This window comes from Neovison vison, chromosome 2, assembly GCF_020171115.1.
Source record: "Neovison vison isolate M4711 chromosome 2, ASM_NN_V1, whole genome shotgun sequence".
Lineage (NCBI taxonomy): Eukaryota > Metazoa > Chordata > Mammalia > Carnivora > Mustelidae > Neogale > Neogale vison.
The window spans coordinates 25603930-25629057 of record NC_058092.1 but is presented as its reverse complement, the minus strand read 5'-3'; the positions used below and the strand labels follow the sequence as shown (position 1 = coordinate 25629057).

At 44.7% G+C, this 25128-nt stretch overlaps 1 protein-coding gene across 2 annotated transcripts in view; it reads left to right on the top strand.

Moving 5' to 3' along the window:
- Positions 1 to 25128, top strand: part of CSMD2 (CUB and Sushi multiple domains 2) — a 598960-nt gene that overhangs the window by 305960 nt on the left and 267872 nt on the right. For both annotated transcript variants that reach the window (XM_044237753.1, XM_044237754.1), the window contains 3 exons: positions 4445 to 4532; positions 5295 to 5419; positions 14687 to 14808. In XM_044237753.1, coding sequence (XP_044093688.1) covers positions 4445 to 4532; positions 5295 to 5419; positions 14687 to 14808 — 335 coding nt within the window. The remainder of the gene's footprint in view (positions 1 to 4444; positions 4533 to 5294; positions 5420 to 14686; positions 14809 to 25128) is intronic.

Sequence of the window (25128 nt, the reverse complement as noted above, 5' to 3'; positions counted from 1 at the left end):
GCTGGAATGTCACCCTAGAAACAACTGATTAGAGCCTGTGCGAAGGGACTTTTGGGCTAGTGTGTAAGAAGGGGTTCAGGAAAGTTCTGGGCCACCCCTGGAGGGCTGGACTTGAAAGCAATGGAGATCTTCCCAAGAACCCCTCAGGTTTTGTTCTGAAGTTGAGTGTAGGGAGCCTTCCGTGGTTAGGGACCCCCAGATGACCAGCTTTCTGCTTTTCCTTCTCCTGCCCTTCCTTTGCATTTCTGCTTCTCTCTCTCCCAATCTTCCCACCCTCCTCCTTCCACATCCTCTCTGCTGTCTGCTCCTTCAGTTTCTCCCCTTCATCCTAACTCTCTCCTTTCATCTCACTTCCACATGCTCACTTCTCTTGAGGGTCTGGAAGTACTTCCTGAGAGGGATGGAGAACAGCCAGCAGTGGTTCCAGAGCCCTGTGCTGTGTATGTGGCAGGGAACTGGGTGGGAGAGAGGCTCCGACTGAACTGAGGCTGGCTATGGGATTTTTCTCTGGTTCTTCAAGCCTCCGGGGACTTTCATTTCTGACATTCTGCCCTTGATGGCAAAGGGGCGGCCAGGAGCCTTGCTTCTGGGCTGCATGAGGGTGCCAGGGGAAGGAGCAAGGGGAACGGAGGGTTAAACCAGGAGTCTGCAGAGCAGGCTTGAGCCACGGCTCTGGCCCTCACAGTCTCATTCCTTCTGTAGCCACAGGAGAGGAGATGAACTGAGGTTGGCGTGATTTCGTTTCAGTTTTCCTTGGAGCCACCGGCAGACTTCAGGGACATGGCCCAGATTTGAGAGAGCAAGTTTTTATCCCAGTGTGTTTTCAAGTGACTCTGTTACTCCAGGCACTAGTATCTCAGTTTCCAAATCTGTGAAATGGATGCAAAACCTTACCCTCCCTTCTTCCCAAGGGTGCTGTTGAATCTAGGATGGGCCTTCCTGACCTAGGACTTGAGGAGGTCTGTGAACTGGCTAAAAACTACATGTGATGTTGCGGGTGCACTTTCGGGGAGGAGGCATGTGTTTCATTAGCTACTCAGGTGTCTGAAACTCCCTCAGAAAGATGAAGAAAGCTTATTCTCGTGAAATAATGCAGGAACTCTGAAAAAGATACTTATCACTCTACTATAAGACACGGGTCTCCCTTCTGAGATTTCCTCAGAGACAGATGGGTTCATGGCTACACTGTGTGGAAGGCAGGCCACCAAATGTCTGCAGGTGTCTGGCCCTTCCTTGGTGGCCTACCCACACTCCCTGTGGACAGATGTCCTGAACTTCAGGGAAAGAGTGGACCCCCCGACCTATCCCAAACCCTACTTACTGCCTTCACTGGGTGGTCCGTGGGTACCACCAACTCCTGGCCATCAATCCCGACTGCCCGCATGTCCCTGCCTCCTTCACCTTGGGTGGAAGACACTGCCTTTCTGAGCGTGTTTCGGCTTCTTGGGGTAAGGCCCACTCTCCCTTTCCTCCCATCCCTCTGTAGCCAACAGCAAACTAATACTACAAACATAAACAGTTGGTTTGAATAGCCAGGAGAGGCTGGGATTAAAGAAAGAGAGGGGAAAGCCCTTTGGACTCCATCATTCACACATAAAGTGTTCAGTTCATGGGACTTATCTTTGCTTGTTTCCCGGGGAGCCTGGAAGTCCTTGCACTCAGGCCTCCCAGGAAGACAGGTCTTGGGGGACTGTGAGTACTTACCCTGGGCTGGTGACTTCCAGGATGGTGCCTGAGCCTTACTTCCAGCAGCCTGATGAAAGGGGGGTGTGGCAGGGTGGGCTGCACATGTGTGGGGCTAGGGTTGGGTAGGTGGGTTCTGCCATGGGCTCTCTTCTTTGGTCCAGCCACATCCTCATCCCACAGCCTTTAGCTCTGCGTGCTTCCTGGGTGGTGTGAGTACTGGGTAAGAGGGCGGGAAACTGCTGTACTGTGTTAACACGCTACCAGGGGCGGCATGGTTCCCATGTGGTGGGCTCCGGGGACTGTGGGAGGGGTGGGGTCAGTGGGCAGGGGTGAGTAGGCCAGGCCGGAGGAAGATGAGCACTTGGCTGACAAGTACTCAGGGGGGCTGGATTGTGGTGAGGCTGGCTTACTGAAGTAAGTACTGGCATACAGAACTGGCATCCTCATCTTCTTAGAACAGAGCCTTCTCTTGCCTTTCTACCCCAGGGGATCCCGGAGACCCTGTTACCGCCTTTCTTCCTGTTGCTTATGGAACACAAAGGCTCCAGGAAGCGGGACGTCCATCTCATTATCCCTGCCTGGGGGGTCCTGCACTGGCAGGAATGGTGTTGTTGCTGAGTTTAGGATGTGAAAGCCTTGGAAGGAGAGGGTTCACTGGGAAAGGGATGGGAGTGGGGGACATGCCTGGCACGAGTGACTGGTTTTAACAGGGCAATATGGAATGTTGGAGAAGGAGAGGCTCCCTGAGAGGACTTGAGCTCAATGCGTCACAACCAAGAAGATACCAGGTGTGTGGCTTGTGTGGCATCTGTCCAGATCCCCAGGTTCCCTTGGCCAGCCACCCTCTGGGATACCTGGAGGTTTGAATGGGGTCTATACAAGTCTTCTAACTGTAGAAATGAGCTCCAGGCTCCAAGAGTCTGAGATAGGACTCCAGGGGTCCCCAGGTGAGACGTGCCCTTCTTCCCTCTCCCCACATTTTAGTCTTCCAGGAGCCCTGGGGACGCTCTCTTTGCCACATCCATTTCCAAGCCCTCATGTCTGTCCCCACTGCCAGGCTCTTGTCCTTCACCTCGACAATCCTAAAACTTCCCAATGGATCTCCCAGGCACTGCCCCCCTACCCCCACCGAGCATCTCACTGGCCCCTTCTACCCCAGGACTCTTCAGTGGCTCCCCATCATTTTCAGGATCAGACTTAAACCCCTCAAAGTTTTGACCTCCAAAGCTTCACCTTCCACTCTTCATGTCACTGGTACCCTCTCTTCTATTCTGGCCACACTGGGCAACCCCCAGTTCTATTTCCATGTCTTCACTTCACCTTCCTATGTTCCTCTGTCTCCCTAAACTGCCATTCCTCTTTCATCATGTGTTCAGATCCTACGATCTCAGACGACTCATATTAAATGCCATGTCCTCCAGGCAGGCTTTCATGCTTCTCTCGGCAACATAAGACAGGTCTTCCCTCTCAGCCTCCCTACAGCTGCGTCTTTCATCACTTCCCTATTGTGGTTCTACAGTTTGTTTGTTTCATATCTTCACTTGAATGGGAGCTCCTGGAAGACAGTGGTCACATCTGATATCTGACAGTTGTATTTCTATGGAGTCCAAAAATAGTGCCTTGTACATAGTAGATGCTCACTTAATACTTGTTGTGTACCAATGTATGGGAATGAGTGAGTGGGTGCATGAATGAGGAATGGAGCCGTTGCTCATATTGTGGGACATTGAGTGGGTAGGAGGGACATGGGGTAACTCAGAGAATGTTGTTCCATGCTCCCTGTCATCTCTGTCTTGAGGGTGCAATTGGGACTGTGGGATGGGCGAGGCCTTGAATGGATAGTCCTCTGGCCAAGCTGTATGCCAGGCCCCAGCTCCTGGTCATCCCGAAAGCCAGGAATCCAGAGGTGGGAGAGAGCTCCAGCCTCATGAGTATGAGCATCTTGAGAACAGTAAACCAGCAGGGGCCAGAGGGTTTCTACCTTCTTCACTGGAGACAGGAGAAAACCATGTATCCGTCACCCCCTGACCAGGCTTCTCCTTTGGAAGAGAGGACCATGCACATGGTTGTGTAAGCAGCCCTCTGGTGTTGGCAAGTGTGAGAGCATCCCACCTCCTGCCAGCACCACCACGGGGGCCATCTCTGCGTGGTGCTCTTGGCCGGTGGCGTTGGATCAGGGATGCACTGCTTCCTGCTTACTCAGCTTGAGACGTGTCCGATGGGAAGAGGTTTCTTGGCAGAAATAGCCACATTTGAGCTAACGGCCCTGGTTTGAACTTCAGACTGCAGCTTTCTCTTACATTCTTTACTGTTCCTGATCACACATCCACCTTTTATTTAACTTCCTTTGAGTCATTTCTCCATGTGGGGCTGAGGTTGGGGGTGATCATCTCATCTAGAGTCGCCACCCCCGGTTCCAAAGCACAGGGTGAGGGGTCACTGGGGGGCTGAGGCCTGTCCACTTCTGGCCACTGGCTTGGGATGAGGGAATTGGGTGGTTGCTGGTTTGGGGTACCTGCCTCGAACCCCTATGCCCTTGATGAATTTCACTTGGACTTTGCTCACAAAGGAATTTGTCAAAAGCAGCTCCCCACCTTGCACACTCATGAAGCCTGAACCAGGAGACCCCCACAACCCCACAGCCCCGCGGGGCAGGGCCTCATTCTGTCTCTGTGTCCACCCCCCACCCTGAGCCACTGCCCTGGATGTGCCTTCCTGTGATTACCCATCTCTGTTTGTGCTGTTTTTTGCCTTGTAGTAACTCAGGTTGGTGTGTCCCAAGGGCATAATATGTGTCCAGACCCTGGCATACCTGAAAGGGGCAAAAGACTAGGCTCGGATTTCAGGTAAGTCCTGTTCGGGAACTTTCTGATTGCAAAGAAGGGTGGCTTGCCTGATTGGGGGGAAGACAAGGGCTGGCCTTCTTGGAGGTACAATGCAGAGGACAGTATGGGTTTAGGAATAGACACTTTTTGGAAAAGAACTGTGGCCTCTGGCATTCTTTCCTGGGCTAGTCCTGGGACCGGTGCCTGTAGGCTTTAGGGGAAGGAGAGAGCAGCAGACTGCTAGTGTTACCCAGCAAAACTATCCCTGGGGTACAGGAACTGCCCTCACCAGTAACGACGTGCCAGCGGCAGCTTATATCTCCATGATCTGGAGATCCTAGGGCCCCAAGATGGCACACCTTGCAGTGTTTCTAGTAATCAAACTATCTTCCCATTATCCTCCATTTTCATTAAAGTTTATGGGTACCATCCACCCACTCTACTATCTTCCCATTATCCTCCATTTTCATTAAAGTTTATGGGTACCATCCACCCACTCTTAGCTGTCCTAATTGGTACTTATCTCAGAGCATGGCTCTTTTGTTCACAAAGTCACCTTTTAACTCAATCCTAAGACCATTAAATGCCTCCCCCCCCAAAAAAAAAAGATGAAGAGCAGACGTTCCTCTCAGTGGAGATTTTAAGTGACACAACAGTGGAGTAGAGATGAAGGGCCAGAGGGAAAATCATGTTTGGCGTGGTGCTTGTTTGTGGAACAGGGAAGGACTTGGGTGGGCCTGGCAGACCCCAGGGCTGAGCTCACAGAAACACCTTGTCTCCCAGGTTAGGATCCAGCGTCCAGTTCACCTGCAGCGAGGGCTATGACCTGCAAGGGTCCAAGCGGATCACCTGTATGAAAGTGAGCGACATGTTTGCGGCCTGGAGCGACCACAGGCCAGTCTGCCGAGGTGAGGGCGCCCTGGGAGAGGGAGGCTGGCCCGAAACCAGGATGGGCAGGGAGGAGGGAGCCCAGCTCCTGGTCCCTGAGGGTACAGGCTTGCGTCCAGACTGGCTCATCTCACTCTTGCTGTGTTCCAGGCCTTGGGTTCTGCATTCATTGACTAACTTAAAACTACATTTGGTTAGCACCTTCTCTGTATCAAGGCCTGTGCTAGGATCAGAGGTGGGGATGAGAGACATGGCCTCTGCCCTGCGTGGACCTTACAATCAGGTGGGGGAGGCACATATGAAGCAGGTTGCTAACTTATGGCACAAATACATCTCAACTACACCTCACATGGAAGGAAAGTCACCTTGTGTAACATTACCTTGATTCCCTCCATTGTAACACATTTATACCCTAAACCTTCCATCTCAATGCCTTTGTTTCTTTCCACATGCCTAGTAATCCACAGACCTGTCACCTCAAGAAGAATGTTCTTAGCTAGGCAAGAATCATATGGACCATGATATCAGAAGGCTTCTCCATGTGATTCTTCTAACCTCACACCTGGGCATCTTGTTTTCAAAGACCCACCCCCCCCATCCCCTGCCATCATATGGCCCGAGGCTGGGCTGCTGGAGCCCCTGTCCCCACATCTTAAAATAGTAGACCTGAATGTTTTCCTTCCCTGGGACAGGACAGCAGCTGCTTCTATGGTAGAGAAGCCCCTGGCCTCATCCCTCAGGGCAGCGGTAGCTGGCTTTTCATTTCCTCTGCTCTGTGTGCGTCTCCTTTCCACTGTTTGTGCACATGACCAGAGCTCAGTTCTTGGTGCGAGAGTGCAAGAGTGAGCAGTCTCTCTGGAGATTGTGAACGAAGCCAACAGTTGCTCTTTTGAGGGCCCCTGTGGAAGAGAAGGTACATTGCCCACCATAAATTTATGTTCAATTTAAGAAGGAGATTCTTTGCCTCTCTCCAGGCTTATGTGCCAAGATGAAAATGATGCACAGAGAGGGGTCCAGGGGAAAGAACTTGGATGATGATTACACTAAGGAAGGGACAGAGTTGGAGCTGAAACCCACTCCCTTTTTTTTAAATGTGTTACTGAGTAATCTTGAAGAAGGTCATGAAAATACCTTTGAAAGAAGCCTTGGATGTATTCATTCTCACTCAACTTCGAGGTGGCCATGACCCACAATTAGTAATGTACTTTGTGTTCCTACTGATTGTAGCTATATTATTTCAAGGATTCCGCTTAGCTAATATTTTTTAAAAATCAAACAAAAGACCGAGTCTTAGGTATAACTCTCAGCTTTGCCACCAGCTAGCCATGGGCAGTTTGGTAAATCATCTATTTTCCTTGGCTTTATTTTCTTACCATTTATATAATGGTACCTCCCCTAACCATCTTGTATTAATTTGAGAGTTGTGGATATGGAAACATCTTGTGAATCAGAATGAGTTTGACAAGAAAAGGAGTAGCCTCACGCTAGAATATCGGCTCAATAGAGCAAGAATGCCTAGAATGGGGCCTGGCACATAGTAGGTGTTCAATAACAGATGTTGAATGAATAATTGAATGAATGAATAATCAGAGCAAACACTCCCAATTCCAGGGAGCCAAGAAATGAGCTGTGTAGAAAGGCATGGAATTATCATGTCTGAGGAAAAAAAGGACCCTGGGCCAATTTATTTAACAAAATTTCTTTTGAGGAGCCAGAGTAACAACGCCTTTGGACAGTAGTGGAATCTAGTCTTTCCCAAAACCTTTTCATTGGCTGAAGATTCTTCCTTTAGGAAGGGTGGTGGTTTATGTGAATATGCCCAGGGAAGAACTGGCATTTCGGAAGGAAGTTCACAGTCAAGTTATCATGCTTACCTTTTTCTCCAGAAGTGTTGTGTGGCCCATTCAGGTTTTGTCCAGTGATTTTGACACACTAGACTCTAAATTATCTGCCACCCTGTTAACTGAGCTTTGGGCTAAGCTTTATGCATCTGTTCTCTCATCCTCTGCTTCTGGGAGGCAGAGGAAAATAGTGGGAAACAAAGCCAGACAGAACTGCATTCAAATGCAACTCCCACCACTTTGTAGCTGGGTGTCCTCAGGCCAGTTCCTGCACCTCTCTGAATCTCTTTTTTGTCTGCTAAAAAGCAGTGATTCTAGAACATGACTATTCCTTGGCTTTACCTTGAGGCCTAGAGGAGGTGGTGAATTGAAAGTGCTCACTTAGAAATAATCCAGGAACATCTGCAAGGCTCCCTCATGGCACCATCTGTACATGGCCTCCCCCGCACCTCCCCGAGCCTGGGAGTACCCCCTCCTCAGCCTCCAGGGCTACAGGGTTTTAGATGCCAGTTCCCTGTCTGTCTTGGCCCAGTTGTACCATAATCACACAGTTAGGGGAGGTACACAGACTTTGATCTAGATCACAACTCTGCTGCCTATATTAGCTTGCTGGCCCTGGGTGGGTTCCTGCCTCATTTTGAGCCACAGGGCCCTCATGAACTAGGAAAAAGAAACCTCTCCTTCCTCATGCTGGTGACATTTAAACAAGCCATTTAATAGAAGGTAACCAGTGCCAACTGTGGTAGAGAGAGGGGCTTCTCAGCACAGGTTAGAATGCTCTTTCCCCCTCCTGCTTTTTCTCCCCTCCTAACCCCCTGTCATTGGAAGGGAACAAGAGACAAGGCAAAACCTCCCAGGTTTGGACTTGGAGGACCTGTCCTCAGCTTCCCTGAAGGCTAAGGGCTGAGACAGAGATTAGATTCAAGGGTCCTCTCATTGTGGCAGTTTTGAAAGTTTTTCTTTTAATAATCTCTTGTTTTTAATTAGTTAGAATTATTATCATAATTGTAAATTTTTATAGAAGTCTAAGTGAACCCCACTTTGAGAATAAAAAGGGACAAAACTCTTTGAATTCCAGGATAGCTCTACTAATAAGCAGGTTATCAAAAGATCTCATTCTAAAAAGGATTTACCACTAATAACAGTGGTATTATTTTTCCTCTAATGCATTTAAAATATGATTTGATTTTAAATATTCATTTTCCACACAATTAATTTTGCTAAAACATGGGGCCTGGCAAATAATAGGTTCTCAACAAATGTTGGAGGATGACCTGAATGGATCGGTGATTGAAATGAGCGAACAATATCGGACTGTGCCTTCATTTTGGAATTTGAAATTAGGTATTCACAGGTTTTTCTTCTCTTTCCATCCCACCGAAGAATTAAGTTCCAAAAAGAAAGAAAGAAAGAAAAAGAAAAGAGTTTCGAATTTGATGTGTCCTGGACAAGTTTGATCATCCAAAGTAGACTGAGGGAAATTTGAAACCTACTAATCCTCTTCAGCTCTAGATAGGGGCGGGTGCTAGAGTACAGAGCTCATCAGAATCATTTTACAGATGGAGCCCAATATTTAAAAATCAGCATTTACAGAAGCCTAATAATAAAACATAGATAATAATAATAAAGAGATATTAGATAAAAATAATAAAATAGAGCTTCTTTCTTTGAAATAGGGGCAAGAGATTTAGGGTTGCCCCTCCCTCACCCCTTTCAACAGCCCCCAAGCTACGTCCAAGGAACCCTGAGGCTCCAGGGAACACTAAACACTAAACCACTTGATAGCATGGAGAGAACCAAATTGACAACCAGGAGACGTGGAGGCCTGGTTTCTTGTGCCCACAAATTGATGTTGACAGAGAATAGGAACCTAGTATCAGCCCTAGATCTATCTCATCTGAGCCATAAAGTAGATACTCAACAGAAAACCATACGTTATTCCTCTCCTTTGTGGAGAACACCCTTGTTTGCTGTACAAATACACATGCATGTATGTGTGTAGAGAGAGGGGCTTCTCAGCACAAGTTAGAATGCTCTCTCCCCCTCCTGCTTTTTCTCCCCTCCTAACCCCCTGTCATTGGAATGCAAATGCAACTCCCACCACATACATATGCACACACACACACACGCACACACATATCAACACATACTTGTATATCTATATAGAATAAAAGCCTTTTCCCTCCCTTCTCCTATGATCCTCTGTTTTGTTGGAGGGGAGGTGGGTGGAGGGATGGGGTAACTGGGGTGACAGGCATTAAAGAGGGCACATGATGTTAGGAGCACGGGGTTATTATATGCAATGGGTGAATGACTGAGCTCTGCATTTGGAACTAGTGTTGCACTATATGTTAATTAATTGAAATTAAATAAAGTAATTTAGTAATTTAAAAGGGGGAATAAAAGCCTTTTTGTGGGTAGAACACCTGACTCAGGACTCAAGAGACCTAAATTCAAGTTCCAACCTTGCTATTAACATATCATATGGCACAGGGCAAATTACCAAAATGCTCTGCATCATCTCCCTCGTTCTCATAAGACAGAGTGAAATGTGGAGAATAGGGCACCAACCAGCGGAGTGAAACAGCATGACAGTTACAGGTGGTTGTCTTTCTTCTTGGTGGCCATCACTGGATCAGTTTCCCAAGCCCACTCCCTAAATACTAATATTGTTCAGAGTTCTTTTTTCATCCCTCCTCTCCTGTCCCCTCCCCTCTCTCTCCACTCCCCCTAACTCCTACCCCAAATTTCCTCTCTTCTCCTTTGTAGTTATTCCCCCTAGATGATATACTGACAGCTAAAATACATGCCTCATTGTTCCCCAAGACTCGTACCTATATATTTGTACTAATGATAAAGCTCCCATTTCTTACACTATTTGTATAAAGCATTGCAGTATGCATTTTCCATAATTTCTTTATAAGGAAAACGGCAATATTCACATTTTATGTTTGGCTCAAGCTTGGAATGGTCAGTTTTCTTGCCCAAGGGCACAAAGCTCATGGGTTGAGATGGAATTCAAACCCTGACTCCAAAGGCTGTCTATCCTACTCAAAAATGGCACCTGGGCAGCCTTTGGAGTTAATATACTGGATGGAACCACATAGAACAACACCCTCTTCCACACTTTTTGGCAACTTTTATTTTTGTTTAATTGTAAACTCGCAATTTTCAGGAAAGGTGTGAAGAACTATACACTCTTTACCCAGATTTAAACAACTAATTTTGAGGACTTAATGAACAAGAAGGAAGCTGAGAAGGATCATTCAGAGAAGTAGAAGAAGAGCCAAGAGACACCATAGAAGCCAACAAATGTGAATTTCAAAGAGAAGGATCAGTAGAATCAGGTCCTCCAGAGAGTTCAAGTGCAGCAAAGAGTAGAAAGAAAGTAACCACAGGAGTGAAGTGGCTCAACTGAGTGGCAAATGTTTGAAGTTACCTCTGTAAGAAATTGTCAAGAAAACTGAATAAAGACAAGGGAGAAGGCTGACCTGAGCTGAAGCTTCAATTACTATGGAAACTATGAAGCTATGTGGTAGAATTCATCAATGGCAAACATAAGAGTGTTGAGGGTATAAGGGTATTGGTAAGGGTCTTGAAGTCCAGACTGGGTAGTAAAGGAAGAGCCAGGTACAGATCAATAGGCAGGGTGAAATGAGGGAGACAGAGGGCTGGAGGAGCCTATGTTTTGGACAGCAGGTACCTTGAAACCAAGTCACTCTGCTGGGTACAGAGGTAGAAGGGAAAAGAGTAGGATAACAGAGTTTAAGATCTCATAGGTGGACTCTCATAAGTCCCAGAACAGCAAGCCCTCGCTATGCTCATGGACATGGTTGACCTTGGGCAAGGGTACCAGATCTCATGAGGAGAACTGGCCTCTGAAAGGTGATGGAGCCATCTCTCTGTTGGAACCAGAAGGGAAGGAGTAGATGAGCACTTAAGCAGATAGGAATTCAGATCTGGGAGATGGAAAAGAGGGTGTGCCCACCAGATGTCCTTTGTGTCATCTACAGGACTGAAGCAGGATCATCAACTGAGAGTGAGGAGAGGCAAGGGGAAGGGTGAGAGGTCTGGGGGCATGGAGAGGGTATTTGTCTTTGAGCAGAGCATAGAGGTAAATGGCAGAATCACTGGGTAATATCTAGGATTCTTTGAGGTGGATAATCATGAATTTATAGTGGTGTCACTCTTTCTACTCATGTGACTTTTTTCTAGCAAATCTTGACTCTATGGGGGCAGGCCTGGAGAATGTAGGTTGAGGGGTTCATCCATGATTGCTGTCACCCAGGCTGATGAAAGGAAAAGGGAGCAAGAGACTTGGGTAGATTTGTAAGAAAATGATCAAAGTGGTGGACTATGAGATCTAAGTTGGATAAGTATAGAAGAGAGGAAGGGGAACTTACAGCCAAAGAGACAACATTGGTGTCAGTGGGGTGAGGTCTCAATGAAGATCAAAAGAGAGTTCCTCTGGGGGTTTTCAGCTAACATTTGTGGAAGGAGATACTGGGAGGCAGGAGAAAATCCTCCACTGCTGAGGACAGCAGGGAACATACTTGAGTGGGGAGAAGGAGCCAGCCTTCAGTCAGGGCAGGAGTTGGAGTGGGAGGTTCTGAAAGATGTTGCAGCTACTAATTGGGGTTTGTCTGTCTTAGAATTGGTGATGGGGACATGGTTCAAGAGGCCTAGGGAAGGGGCAAGGAGGGAGGTCAGGAGCAGGAGAGGTGAGGGAAGGCAGCATGGAAGAGGGTGGGGATAAGATTTGGGGAGGAGGGAGAAGACCAGAGGCACTTGCATCTGGAACTGCTCGCTTTCTGGTGCCAAGCTGTTTCCATGCCAGAACTGGCTGTGGGTCCCTGTGGTGTCTCCTGAAGGTCCTCTGGGTTGCTATCTGCAGAGCTTAGGCATGGAAGGTACTGGAAAAGTCTCTCCTAGAAGTTATCCAGAAGAACATTTGTTGGGAAAAGGCAAATAGAGAAACACAAGCATGTGTTTAGTCATTTATTCAGACGTTGTCTGAGCACCTTCCATTTTGCTAGCCTGTGTGGGTGGCATCGATGAGCTATCCATCCACTAGTGGGATTCCGGGGACTGGCTGCTCAAGGGATGTCTGTCTGTCCACAGAAACCCCTGACCCTACCCAGACAGAGAGGCAAAAAGCAGTGCTCCGTTTTATTTATTTATTTTTTTAAGATTTCATTTATTTGACAGACAGAGATCACAAGTAGAGAGGCAGGCAGAGAGGGAGGGGGAAGCAGGCTCCCCACCAAGCAGAGTCTGATGTGGGGCTCAACCCCAGGACCCCAGGATAATGACCTAAGCTGAAGGCAGAGGCTTTAACCCACTGAGCCACCCAGGCACCGCTGGTGCTCCTTTTTAAACAAGGTGCCCCATGTTAACTACATACACACTGTACTATTTTATGTATGCCCCTCAAAGCCCTTCAAGTGGTAAATGCCTTTTTGACCTGTTCTAATGACCTTCAGCATGTTTCGACAATGCAAATACCATCTAATTTTTGGAAACAAGTGTGAGATGAATTGATTCTGGAGGTGAGGACCTTTAAGGCAGCAAAACCTGACCTTCCAGAAGAGGTATAAATGGTGCTTGTGAATATTTGGAGGAATTCCCTGCAGGGCTAGGGTTCTGAATCCACAAGTCCCCTTTGCAAAGGTGGGTGAGATCATGGTTTTGGTTTTGATGGTCTTTTTCTAACTTGCATACTAATGTCACTACCCCCATTTTACAGACGGTGAAATCAGAGAGGCTTTCCAACTTAACCAGCAAATGGGTTTCAAATACAGAAGGCTGAGCTGGTAAACCCCACAGCCTATGCTCTCCATACCATGGTGAGCTGCCTTCAGGCCCACTTGACTACTTGACTGTATCAAGTACAGTCTGAATCTTAGGGTTTCCCAGCACAGAATTACAGGCACAGTCAGTTGTACATGAAGGGGACAGAGGAAAGGGTTCCTCTAGGGCTTTTTTCAAACTTGACTCAACTGCCATTGGAGCTCCTGAGGGAGAAGATCTTTCAGGTGTAAGACTGGGGCCAGCCACCAGAAGGAACGTCCTTGCTGACAGTGTTGACCCAGTAGAGAAAGAGCAGTTCGGAGCCAGCAGCCTCTTACAAATAACCCTCTGAACGCTACTCTGCTTCATTGTGGCTGTTTCCACACCTGCTTCCCCACCTTCCCGCTGGCCCTTTCAAGAGGAGAGGTTGTGTCCTAGATATTTTTCTCTCCCCACATTCTTCCTGGCCCATAACCGGCACTCAATATATGTAGGAATGAGTGAGTGCAGGAACAAGTGTAGGAAATGAGCAGATTAATTATGGCTGGGGGCTGTGGAACCTGCTTCCCAGGTCCTCCAAGAAGGCTTTCCCAGGAAAGGTTTATCGTGGCCATTATCCACCTGCGGAGAAGAGCCCTAGGATGTTTTGCCCCATCAGAGGAAACTAGGTTTGACACCACTTTCATTTTATATACTTAAGCTTGTTGGGTTTGCTCACTATTTCTTTACTGTTAGGTACTTTGCCTACAATTAGGATAAATTGCCATGTGGGCAGCAACGGAACAGACTCCTAGAACTCTTTATTAAAATAGCTGAGCGCTAACACTGAAGAATGATATGGCCAGAACTAAAGAGCACGTTTTTAAAGAAGGCAAACACCTAGGTACAATGTAGTACCTTAACTGTTATCAATCACTACTTAATCTAATTAGTTTAGAAGCTATTTTAAAGAGCTTAATTAGATTAAGCTGTGATTGATAACACTTTATATCTACTTGAGTAGAGTACTTCTTCTAATTCACCTTGAATCTTTATGCTTCTAGTCAAAAGCCTGTTACAGACATGTGCTGAGGGTGGAGAAGGAATTGGGAAGTACTTGACTGGCACTGAAATCACTCTGGGTGCCTGGCATCAGGGCTGAGCTGGGGGCCTTGGCAGTGTCTTTGGGTGCAGGCATTCTGAGACCTCCTAGAGTGGCTTTGACAAGGACATCCTGAGATTGTACTTCAGGAGGCTGAGAACAAATGGGGAAACAGGTCAGAAGAACAAGGGGTGAGAAGCTCAGTACTCCCATAGGTGCCTGGGACCTTCCTAGCTTTAGGTCCGCATGAGTACTACTGGCCCACACCATCCTGGGGGAGATGAGCTGCTCGATCACTGTGGAGTCGGGATAGGGAGTCTTGCTTAGCCTAACCATGGAAGTTCATCATTGCCTACAGAGCAGCAGGTGAGGACTTGTAGGCCTGCCCCTCCACCAGTGTTACCGGAATTTGACTTTCCTTTGAGGCTGCAGAGAACTGGGGAAGGAAATAGGAAGTAGTAATATCTGGGATGGGACTGTACAGACTCCAGGCTCTTCTGGCTGGAAGTAGGAGGGGGGATGGGAACCGGATGTAGTCTAAACTAAGATGCTTGCCTTTCATCTCCTCCCTGCAGCCCGCATGTGTGATGCCCACCTTCGAGGCCCCTCGGGCATCATCACCTCCCCCAATTTCCCTATTCAGTATGACAACAATGCACACTGTGTGTGGATCATCACAGCACTCAACCCTGCCAAGGTAAGGTCCTGGGGAAGATGGGGAATATCCTATGAGCAGGTCTGGCTTGGGAACAGTTGGTTTCCAAGGGGTTTCAAACCCAGACCTTGGTGGTGGTAGATTCTCTGCGGGCTATTCTTAAAAATTGTGTTTTATTAAATTTCAGGTAGTTAAAAACATATTTGTAGAACATAAGTAAAATATAAAGAACATCAATACAACAAACAATTACATAGTCATCTCCCAACTTAAGGGGAAAAAAAAAATACAAACATTTACCTTAGTGATGCATGTCCCTCAGCAACCCCATTCCATTTCCTATCCCTCAGGTACCTAGATTGTGTTACTTTTTGTTCCTCTGCTTTTCTTTATAGTTTGTGTGAAAATGTGTATCCTTAAAAATACATTGTTTAGTAAGCCACTATTTGAACTTCATAGAAACATACTCATATCATATATATTCTTAATCAGCTTCACTCAAAATTATGCCCCTAAGATTTGTCTGTGTTGGTGTGTGTATTTTGTCCTGTTATATACGTCTCTTCACGTTATTTTACATTTATTTTTTTCCTGCCCTTTTGTTCTCTCATAAATTTTATCTTGCCAAGATCCACAAAACAACCTGTTAGAATCTTTATTTTAATTATACAAAAACTATAGATCAATTAGAGAAGAACTGATACCGTTAGGATACTGAGTCTTCCCATCTATGAGTATGGTATATCTATTCCCTTAGGGCTGTCAGTAAACTTGTATAATTTTTTTCCATTATAGATCTTGTTTGTTTCTTAATATATGTTCTTCTAGGTATCTTATATTTATTGTTACTGTTATAAATTATATCTTTTAAAATTTCATTTTCTCCCAAGTTCTTGATAGTATTTAGAGATCCAATTAATTTTTATTATCTGTTTTTTTAATACAGCAACTCATAATAATTTATCTGTGAATTACTTGGGGTTTCTATAAAGGACAAAGAATGATACTTTATTTCTTCCTTTCCAGTCCTTATGCCTTCTCTTTATTTTTTTCTTACCCTAATGTTCTGGCTAGACCCTCCAGTATAATGTCAATGTTTATCATTAAGTATGATCTTTGCTGAAGTTTTTTTTTTAACTTATGGTTCCTTTCTGACTCTAGTTTTCTAAGTGCTTTTATTGTGAATAAATGTAGAGTTTTATCAAGCACCTTTCTATATCTGTTGATATCATTGTGATTTGCTCCTTAATTTTCTTAATGTGGTGAATTACATTGGTTGATTTTTCTAATGTTAAACCAAGTTTTCATTCCTGGGATAAACCCAACTTGGTAATTTAGTATTAGATGCTTAAATAAGCATCTAAGTGTTATAAATGCTTATATTTGATTTGCTAATGTTGTTTAGTAATTTGCTTCCATTTCGTTAGTGAGAGTGGCCTTTTTGTTCATATTACCCTTGCCAGATTTTCTTCAACAAGATTTTGTTAGCCTCATAAAATGATTTGGCAAGTGTATCTTCTCTATCTATCCTATGAGGTTAATAGTGGAGGTTGGAATAACTTTTACCTTAGCAATTTGGTGAAACTTTTCAGCAGAACTATTTGGATTTGGTGTTCCTTTGTCGGAAGATTTCAAACTATTGATTTAATACTTTTAATGAATAAAGGACTATTAGATTATCTTATTTTTCTCTTGAGTCTATTTTAGCAAGTTTTCACATTTATTGGCATAAAGTTGTATATACTATCTCTTGCTATATATATTTTATTCCCTCTTTTATTTGTAATTTTGTATCTCTTTTAATCCATATTGCCAGAAGTTTCACATTTGTTATTCTTTGCAAAGAACCATTTTTAGTTTTGTGAATATTTCTTTTGATATATTTACCTTTTACTTCACCAATTTCTTTCCTTCTGTTATACGGGGTATATTCTGGGTTTGTTCTGGGTATATACATATACATACTGGGTATGTTCTGGGTTTAGGATGCTTTTTTAACATCCTAACTTTGATGCTTAATTCATTATTTTTCAATCGTATTTAAGCATCTAAGGCTACAAATTTCCCTCTGAGAACTATTTGGCTACATTCCCACAAATTTTACAGGTAGTATTTCTCTTATCCTTCAGTTCTGAATATTTTCAAATTCCATTATTCCTTTATCTTTCAACAGTGGGTTTTGTTTGTTTGTTTGTTTGTTTGTTTTTAAATATTTCTTAATTTCCAAATAAAGGATTTTTCTGGATCTCTTTTTGTTATTGATTCTAAAGCTTGTGGTCAGAGAATATTGTCTGTATTTGAATCATTTGAAATCTGTCAAGATTTTTAGGATCAGGAATGTTTTTAGGATCAAGAATGTCATTTTTCACATATATTCCTTGTGTGTCTGAAAAAGTAAGTTGTACTTTGCAGTTTTTGTGTTCTAATATCTTCATTGTATCAACCTTGCTAATTGTGCTTATATCTTTTATATCGTCATTGTTTTGTCTTCTTTATCAAGAGAGGGCATATTAAAATCTCCCACTATGATGGTGGTTTGCCTAATATTCCTTGAAGTTCTGTCAATTTTTGCCTTATATATTTTTAGACTGTTATTAGAGCATGCAAGTTGAGAATTTTATATCTTGCTGGTGAACTGAACTTTTTCAAAAATAGTTATTTAATGACTCTTTTTACCTGAAGTAATGTTTTTGACCCTAAAGCTTTTACTACCAATTCTTCCATCAGTTTTTTGTTTTTTGTTTTTTGTTTTGGTTTAATAAGCCATTCCTGTTCTCTTGCTTTCAACATTTCTATTTCTTATGCTTTATATATGTCTTGTGTATAGCTGGATTTTTAAAAATCTCCTCTGACAATTTATCCTTCAACTGGAAAATTATACCATTTAAATTATACTATCATTTGTATTTTTTAGGGTTACCCTATATGTCTAGTGTTAATATGCATACTTAGCAAAGTCCAATGTAAGTAGTAATTTTATGTTCCCCCTAAAAAGTCAGAGGTCTTAGAACACTGACTTCAATTACTCCTTCCCAATTCATACTCTATGGTATGTGTATTTTCATGTTGCCTTTCTCTTGCTCACAAGTAATTATTGCTCTTGTTTAATAAAACTAATGTCCATTTAGATTTACTCACACATTTACCGTTTTGTTCACTATTTCTTCTTGCATATTAGCCCTTCTCTTTGGAATTACTTTCTTTCTGTCCAAAATACATGCTTTAGAATTTATTTTCATGTTAATGACAAACTTTCTTAGTTCTTATTTGTCTTAAAATGTCTGTTCTTCCCTTGTTATTGAAGGAACACTGCTATTCACTAAGTATTTGATTCTTGTTTGATAATTGTGTTCTCTCTGTACATGGAAATGTTATACCAATGTCTTCTAGCTCCCATTGTTGCTGTAAGTTTATTGTCATTCCTTTGTATGATATTCTTCTGGCTGCTTTTATGGCCTTTTCCTTGTCTTTATTGTTCTGCAGTTTCACAATCAAGTGTCTAGTTCTGGATATCTTGGCATTCATCCTGATTGACTTCATTAAGCTCTGGGATCTGTAGATTATATCTTTCATCGGTTTGGGGAATCATTCCTTAATTCTTTAAGTATGTTAAACATATTTATTTTATATTCTGTATCTGTTAATCCCAATATCTGAAGTCTTTGCAAGTTTGATTCTGTTGTCTGTTGTTTCTCACTTCTTGCCCCTCAGAGCCATGTTTCCTTCCTTGTCCTGTCTGTAATTCTTGACTATGTGGTTAGAGGCATAAGCTTTTTCCGTGAGACTTCTTTGAGACCTGGGTCGAGGTGGTTTCTCCCAGAGAGAGTTTACATTTGCTTCTTCCCAGTGCCTGGGAGCATTATCAGTCAGAAACCTCTCATACTAAATTCTCAGTATGAAGGTTTCAATCCACCCAAGTAATGTGCAAACATGTGAATGCAAACTTGTTATGAAGGGGTCTCAGGGGAAGTTTTCTGTTTGCTGTACACTCAGTGTCAAGGTCTCAGATAAGTAATCACCCTCCAGATCCACTCAGAGGGCGTTAGTGGCAGATGAGAAGGAAGGCATTCTTACTTCTCACTAACCCTCACACTATGGGTGCAGCTTTAATTAGCCCAACTGTATTCAGGGATGTCATACTTCAGTCCCCACCTTTGTGGGTCCTGACCCTTGTCTACTGTTCCCTTTTCTCCACAAGGCCCTGAAAACCAGAGCTCTACTTCACCAGTTTTTAAAAATGCACTCAAAGCCAAGGCCAGCTTCCTGCTCTGAGCCACAGGATTTGGACTCTGAGTATTCTTACTTTATGTCTTCCCAGCCTGTCTTAACAAAACAAAATAGGGTGGCCTTAACAAGGGACATTTATATTCTCACAGTTCTGGAAGCTAGAAATTCACAATCAAGGTGCCAGAAAATTCATTTTCTGGTGAAGCCTCTTCCTACCCTATAGATGGCCTCCTCCTGACATGGCCTTTCCTCTGTATGCACCCAGAGAGAGAAACTCTCTGGTATCTTCTGCTCCTCTTAGAAGGACACCAATCCCATCGGATTAGGGCTCCACCCTTATGACCTCATTTAATTTTAATTACCTCTGTTAAGGTCCCATCTCCAAATCCCATCACACTGGAGGTTACGGTTTTAAGAACCAAGACTGAAGAATCAGAGCTTCCTTCCTGCAGACATCAGGGAAGATGCATAATGTGGTCCTAATCCTAGTCACTGACCCACAGGCAAGATACAGGTGTGTCTGAGGACTGCATGTCCAATCACCCTTGTAATGTGCTCCTCAGTGAAAAGCCTACTCTCTCCAAGTTCACAGTATTTCTTAAGAAATGAGCACTCACTCATTCATTGACTATAGATATGATCTCTGCCCTTGAGGAACGTGTACATAGGAAAGATGACAGGCACTTAAATAAAAAACTAGAGTATGGGTAAATTCTGATGGAGGAGTGTCCAGTTTGCTATCTTAGAAAATATTGGAAGGGGCCACTAACTGGAATGTCAGGGAAGTTTTCACATTCGAGCAGGGTCTGCAAGGATGAGTAGGCTTGGAAATCCGTATCTGAGTGGATGCATGTGCAAAGGCACTGAGGTTTAGAACAAACTCTCAGAACTAAAAGGAATTCAACATGTCTGGGTCAAGATGAGGATGGAAAGTTCACTGGACCCAGATCATATGGAACCTATATGCTCAGCATAGAGGATTGGGTTTTGTCTTGAAACAGATTTTTAAGAGCAGAAATGTTAAATTATTAGTAGTAACAACAATAGTTATGTCTTACTGTATGCATGTCATATGCCATACAGTAGAGAAGGCTGAACTAAGCCTTCTCTATAACTGATTTTATTTCATTCTCTTCATAGCACAATTAATTAGGTGGTAAGAAACCCACATGATGGATGAGGAAACTGAATCACGGATAGATTAATGGCTAGGAAACTGAGCCACTGTCATAGCCAGTAAGTGACAGCACCAAGATTTAAACCCAGTCTTTGTGGTTCCACTGCCCATGCTCTGACCAGCTGGACTATGCTGCTGGATAGAACAAGGTCCCAGGAAAAATGGGAGGGCATGGGACTGACAGCACTGAGATCAGCCTTGGAAAAGATGAGGGTCATCTTTTCTTCTGAACAAGAGCAATATCAGGAAGGTCTGAATTTTTGAAATGATTCTGACAGCAGTGGAGAGGATTTCAGAGGGATCCTGGAAGGAACAAGACCAGTTAGGAGGCAGAAACAGATACCCAAGTAAGAAAAATGGGGACAATCACCAAGGCTTTGGAAACATGGAGGGGAGAGATATTTAAGAGAAATGTAGGGAATGGAATGCAACTTGGTGACTGACTGGATGTGAGGATGGAGGGAGGAGGAAGGTCTTATCCAACATTGTATCCCAGGTGACCAGCACAGTGCCTGGCACATAGTGGGCACAAGGAAAACATTGATTCAGTGAACAAATGAATGATGATGCAATACTTTCTGACTTGGACCAATGGGAGGCTTTAAAAGGAAATGGAAAGGGAGAGACATGCTTTACAGGGTCAAGAGGAAAACATGGTATATTTGAAGTGCCTTTGTTTCATGCAGTGACATTTGGATGTTACCCAGTTAGAAACTGGGTAAATCCGGGTTGAATAGAGAGATTGAGTGTTACCTCCTCAGCACTTGGGTGAGAATAGAAGACTAACGAGTAGACAACACTTCCTGAAGAAAGCAAAGAGAAGAGGAAGATTCCGAATGGATCTGGAAACACCACCCTTAGAGAGAAAAGAAATCCAGTCTAAGACACAGAGGAAGTACAGTGTAAGGTAGGAGGAGAATCATGCCACAGAAGGTGAAAGTTTCCAACCAGAATATGTCTGACAATGGTGGTAAGAAGCAACTGTTGCTGGAAAAGGACAGAAAAGAAACCATTGGCTTTGGCTTTGAAAAAGAACCTTTCAGTGAAGCTTTGAGGGCAGAAACAGCCAAAAGATGAGGAGAGAATGGGCAGGAAAGGAGGCTCTAGGAGTAAGGAGTCCAGACAGCCACTCTGACAAGTTTCAAGGTGATGTGAAGGAAGGAGAAAGGGCATGAGAGGGAGGTAAAGTGGACAGAAAGCTTAGGGCTACTTAGAGTGTTTGTTTAGAATGTTGGAAACTGGAGTATGTTTGCAGGCTAAGGGCAGAACAGGTGAAGAGGAAGAGAGTGAAATTGTAGGAGGATCTGAAGTAAGTGAGAGTCACTTGGGACTGAGAATGCAGGGACTATCTTGCACGGAACAGGAGAAGAAGGATGGTACTAGGAGGAGAGGCTGGGATTTTGCCTGCAAGCATGCAGAGCAGGACACATGTCTGCCCCTCCTTATGATCCTGAGATGATTACTCATCCCAGGCACCTGGATATCCGTGGACATGAGGACTCTTGCTAGAATTCCATCCCCCTTGTAGGACCTCTGTGGGCTGAGCTTGAGAGAGAGCTGTGAATATTCCAGTAACTAGGGCCCCCCAAGGGCAATAAGAAGGTCCAAAGAGAAACGAAATTCTCTGGTGTAAAAATGGCCAAGAATATGTCAAGATACCAGCATTGACTGAGTACATATGGACCACACAGCGACGCATTGTGAGGATAAGAACTTAACAGTCTTAATGGGGTGGCAGGTGAGGGTTATGTCTCTACTCAGTAAACTAAGAATGAAGCAATTAAAAAATACCCAGGCCATCCTCTTGGAACCTTGGCAGATTCAGGGAGAAGAAAGAAGGCTCAGAGCAAGTGAAGTTGGCCCACTCCGAGTGGCTCCACATTCTCCCTTTAATTGAGATGTCCTTGAAAACTGTAAGCCCCACCTTGGCCATTTGGGCTATCTTAGTCCTTAGAGTCATTCTACTCACAATACTATTTCTTTTTTTTTTTTTTTAATTTTTTAAATTTATTTTCAGCGTAACAGTATTCATTGTTTTTGCACCACACCCAGTGCTCCATGCAATCGATGGCCTCTCCAATACCCACCACCAGGTTCCCCCAACCTTCCACCCCCCACCTCTTCAAAACCCTCAGATTGTTTTCAGATGGCTATCAGACACATGAAAAAATGTTCATCATCACTAGCCATCAGGGAGATTCAAATTAAAACCACATTGAGATACCACCTTACACCAGTTAGAATGGCCAAAATTAGCAAGACAGGAAACAACATGTGTTGGAGAGGATGTGGAGAAAGGGGAACCCTCTTACACTGTTGATGGGAATGCAAGTTGGTGCAGCCTCTTTGGAGAACAGTGTGGAGATTCCTCAAGAAATTAAAAATAGGGGCGCCTGGGTGACTCAGTGGGTTGGGGCCTCTGCCTTCGGCTTAGGTCATGATCCCGGGGTCCTGGGATCGAGCCCCACGTCGGGCTCTCTGCTCCGCAGCGAAACCTGCTTCCCTTCCTCTCTCTCTGCCTGCTTCTCTGCCTACTTGTGACCTCTGTCTGTCAAATAAATAGTAAAATCTTAAAAAAAAAAAGAAATTAAAAATAGAACTTCCCTATGACCCTGCAATTGCACTACTGGGTATTTACCCCAAAGATACAGATGACGTGAAAAGAAGGGCCATCTGTACCCCAATGTTTATAACAGCAATGGCCACAGTCGCCAAACTGTGGAAAGAACCAAGATGCCCTTCAACAGACGAATGAATAAGGAAGATGTGGCCCATATACACTATGGAGTATTATGCTTCCATCAGAAATGATGAATACCCAACTTTTGTAGCAACATGGATGGGACTGGAAGAGATGATGCTGAGTGAAATAAGTCAAGCAGAGAGAGTCAATTATCATATGGTTTCACTTATTTGTGGAGCATACCAAATAGCATGGAGGACAAGGGGAGTTAGAGAGGAAAAGGGAGTTGAGGGAAATTGGAAGGGGAGGTGAACCATGAAAGACTATGGACTCTGAAAAACAATACTATTTCTAATCTTCAGAAATACCTGGAGAGAACTTAAGACACAAATTCCAGAACTCTTTCCTCCAAGATAGGATTCTGTGGATCTGGGATGGATGCCTGGAGCCATACCTTGAAAGGGCATGCTGGAGGCTGTGACCAGTCAAGCTTGTGTGCTAAACAACAACCCCCTTGCCTCACAGCAAAGCACACAGACGGACTCCCCCTCCTAGTCCCCCACTCAGGCAGCCCTGGCTTCAGCCATGCTGAACTCCTGGTTCATAGACACACGCAGTCCTTTCAGACCTCTGTCTGGACACACCTGTCCCAGTGTGCCTTCCCTTCCCCTCTAGGCAAGTTTCTGTCCCTCTTTGACACACAGTCCAAATACCTCCTCTTCTGAGAAGCCCTCTTAATATTACCAGGTCTTGGTTCTTCCTCCATTCCTACAGCATTGTATCAGCACCTTTTGTCTGTGTATGTATCATGTCACACTGGGTTTAGATTCTCCTTCCCACACAGCCCAAGAGCACCCTGAAAGCAGGGACAGTGCTTGGCACAGGAGGAACATGGCAGATGTTTGAATACATTAATGATTGACAGAGGAGCTCTGTCCCCATGTCAGATAGCTCCTCAGGTGTAGCCCTGCCCCCATGGGGCCCTGGGGCTGTCTCCTGTCAGAATCTCTCACCTGGGCTTCCCAGAAGACACACTGATGGAATTTCTGGAGTCAGAACTGAAGCCCAGACTCATGTCCTACCTGCACACATCTGCCTTTCTTTTGCAGCTCCTCAGTATGAACTTGAGACCTATAATCTGATTTGTATGTGAACCTCGCTGGGTTTGAGCAGGAAAGTCTCTCCACCTATACAAGAGAAGAAGTAAAAACAAGGCAGATGGGGCGGGGGGAGAGTAGGGGAGGAGGGCATGGACCTGAGAGAGAAAGAAAAGCTCATTTCATGAACTTCAAAGCCAAAAATAACAGGGTTTTTTATTATTTCCTCCTCCGGGATAACCAGTGTCCTTCTTCCCTTTGCACATCTGAAGAATTGGGAAATCTCGATCTCTGGGCAAATGATCGCTTGCTAGTGAAAATGCCAGGAGCACATTTGTTGGCCCATTTGCTCACTCAGTTATTCATTCAGCTAACATTGACTTGTGCCCACTCTGTGCTGGGCCCTGTATGAGATGCTAGCTGGCCACCAGAGGACTTTCCTCTAAGTACCCCCAAACCCATTCCTCATCACCCCTTAATGGCCTCCTCCAAGTCCTCAACCTAATTCTGTTCCTCTCACAATTGTCCTCACCTCACATAACCTCTGGGCATTCCTCTCTCCCCACACCTGGCTGTGATCTTGGTATCCTCACACCTCCTCTTCTGTTCTTGAAGGCAAGCCCTGGCCCTCCTCTAGCCAGGACTTTCTGTGGCCCTCATATTGTTCCATCTGTTTGCTTCCCCGACTCCAGCACCTATCACACTCTATGGTGTTTTCCATAGACTCATGCATCTCCTCTTCTAGACTGTGGGATCTCTCAGAGCATTGGCCATGTTTAGCTTGCCTATTGTTGCCTCTCCAAAACCCAGCACCTGGCAAGTGCATTTTAACTATTGAATGATGACATGAATAAATGAAATCATCAGTCAGTGAGTGAAAGAGCCAATGAATGGATGAACAGGTTTGCTACTCTCCTAACTCAAGGGGCCATATAATAACAGTGTATAAGCCAGATGTGGCCCAAGGGCCATGGTTCTCCAACCCCTGAAAGTTCCAGAACATCTGAAAGTTTTCAGTCTCTGCCCTGAGCTTTCTTTCCCATCCTCCTCAAGGGTGCTGGAGGCTGTCGTGTTTTAACTCCTGAGGTTAAGGTCAGCCTTCCCACTGGCCTCCCCTCCTCCCCACCCTGGACCTCAGCAAGGTCCAGCCAGGAATCATTATGCAGGCTGTGCCCAAG